Source organism: Triticum urartu, chromosome 6A, assembly GCF_056163025.1.
Source record: "Triticum urartu cultivar PI428250 chromosome 6A, HENAU_Tu73, whole genome shotgun sequence".
NCBI lineage: Eukaryota > Viridiplantae > Streptophyta > Magnoliopsida > Poales > Poaceae > Triticum > Triticum urartu.
This window is the reverse complement of record NC_141878.1, coordinates 115,842,996-115,845,178: the sequence shown is the minus strand read 5'-3', so window position 1 is coordinate 115,845,178 and position 2,183 is coordinate 115,842,996. Positions and strand designations below refer to the sequence as shown.

At 51.9% G+C, this 2,183-nt stretch overlaps 1 protein-coding gene across 1 annotated transcript; it reads right to left on the bottom strand.

Annotated features, from left to right (window-relative positions):
* Window positions 1-978: 978 nt before the first annotated feature.
* Window positions 979-1,750, bottom strand: LOC147964373 (E3 ubiquitin-protein ligase SINA-like 10). Its single transcript, XM_087529949.1, has 2 exons — window positions 1,667-1,750; window positions 979-1,578 (listed from the first exon to the last, which is right to left on the bottom strand). The coding sequence occupies exons 1-2, from the start codon at window positions 1,748-1,750 to the stop codon at window positions 979-981; spliced, it is 684 nt and encodes a 227-aa protein (XP_087386075.1).
* Between the last annotated feature and the right edge of the window lie 433 nt (window positions 1,751-2,183).

Genomic DNA, 2,183 nt, shown 5'->3' with positions numbered 1-2,183 from the left:
AACGTGGGCACGTGGTCTCGGCCATGGTGTAGCATATGCCATGGTAGTTCTTTTTCTACTGTTGTGTACGTGCAATAACTGGCACTGTCGGATACATATCTTACGGTTATTAGGGCGTTCGACAGGAATAGCCTCATGGCGAGCTATAGGCTAGTCTTTTTTCAGACGCATTACACCTATCTCTCTGGACTTCTTGCGTGCACCATCTCTAGATCCCTAGGTCGATGCCACCCACATACACTTGTACTCTGAGTTTAGTACGTTATACAGGAAGGGAAGAGGTGCACGCACGCACTCATCCTCTCTCACACACGCATCTGTAGCTACAAATTGTAGTGTTCTCAACCATCTGATTGGCTCTATCATAGGTTTCACGTTGCTCCTTGGCCTTGAGATTGATAAGTTTAAAATGCGGAGGCTAAGCTGTAGGCGCGAGGCTTTGGTTAATGTGCGGGTCACACACGACACCAACACGACTCGAGCTTTGTCTGCCTGGTGTGCAGTCGGGTGAGTTGTCCAAGTATAGACACAACTAGGCCCTCCTTGGTATCTGCGCCTCGACTTATGCACAGAGAAATTAGGATCAGAGGGAGTGCTACTAGTAGTAGTACTACTTTGATGTGTCGCGTCAACTCGCACAAGTATGCAACACTTCCTGAACAAACAAGCATATAAGCTGTTGCCCTTATACTTCTTACCCAAAGGATCTTTATATCCAACAGACACAAAATATCCGTTCGACTTTTGGAAATTACTTTAACTGCTAATTTGATGTAGAAGTAATTGCTGCATCGCCACCAAAACCCACCATCTCTTAAGCTAAAGTAGACCGAGCTAACCCCTATATTAGCATACTACTAAGATAAACAGAAGGCACTGTAGAATCATTTAGGACATGAACTTGTCAATCTGAATGTGGAGGGACACCAGCTTAGCCCCGGCCAGCAGCTTGGGCGGAACTGTGAAGAAGGTCAGCTCCTACACTGTGACGTCGCCGGGATCCTTGCTGCTTGTCACCTCCATTTCCACCTTGACAACGTCAGTCCTGCCTTTGGGCTCCCCCGGCAGGCCGTTTTCCCACAGCTTGGCCACGTAGTGCGGCAGTGGGGACAGCCCCGCTCTGATGCAGACGACCGACACGGCGATAGGCTCACCGATGTCGAGCACGCCGCCGACCAAGAAAAACACGCGGTCGTCCTCCTCTGCGAACAGCAAGAGCCGTGGCTCAGACAGTGGCACTTGCAGCTGGAGCACCTTGTCGTACTGGATCCTGTGCACGGGCATGGGATGCATGATGCTGATGTGGCGGGAGAGCGCCGACGGCGGGCCTCCGTAGCCGCAAACGGGCATAGGGCATTTGCAGGGCATGAGCGGACACATGCTCTGGTGACCGTTGAGATTGTGGTAAGTGACGTAGAGCCCACAGCCTTCGTGCGGGCACTCCACCCTCACCGAGGAGAGGACGGTGTCCACCGCCATGTTCCGCATGTCGAAGCCACCGCCGCACTCGCACTTCTGGCACTGTGGCTGGTTCCCGGGGTGCTCGACGCGGCAGTCCGCGCAGGCCAGGTGCCCTCCCTTTCACTGCACAAATCAATCGAATAGGACATCAATCAAGAAACCTGCACCTTGCTCGATCAGCCAAATGCACGAGGTGTATTCGAACCTGATACACTGGAGGCTTCAAGGGGTGGAGGCACAAGGGGCAGTGGATCAAGGCGAGGTCCATCGAGACCATAGAGAGCTCCATCGCCGGGTCCTATTCCGTCTGCATGATCTCGCCCTCCTCGTGCACAACCATCTCTCACTTTAGGGCCGGGGCATTACAAAGCTTTACCGTCACATATTCATACTACTTCAAGGTGCATTAAATGAACACATGCAAGTATCAAAAGGAGAGTCACGACATGCATGCATGCGTTGTAATTAATGCATCGGTAAACGCAAATTATTGAAATATATCGAGTGCAGTGCTTTGACGTGTCGCGTTAACTCGTACAACAACGAGAAGTTTGATTACTACAACACGCTCTCCCTCGCGGACTGAGCTCCGGTGCCTTAACTGCACCTGCCTTTGGCTGTAGGAAAGGTGGGCCACCCACTGATTGACCCACCTGTCATACACGTAAAGGCAGGAGCAGTAAGTCAATGAAGCTACGTCCCTCCCTTGCCCATGAGCATGG

What these genes read in the sequence shown, in the direction of transcription:
- LOC147964373 (XM_087529949.1), bottom strand. Translation starts at nt 1,750, where the DNA reads ATGGAGCTCTCTATGGTCTCGATGGACCTCGCCTTGATCCACTGCCCC. An exon ending in TGAAGCCTCCAGTGTATCAG is followed by an intron (nt 1,579 to 1,666) that starts GTTCGAATACAC and finishes GTGCAGTGAAAG; the next exon opens with GGAGGGCACCTGGCCTGCGC.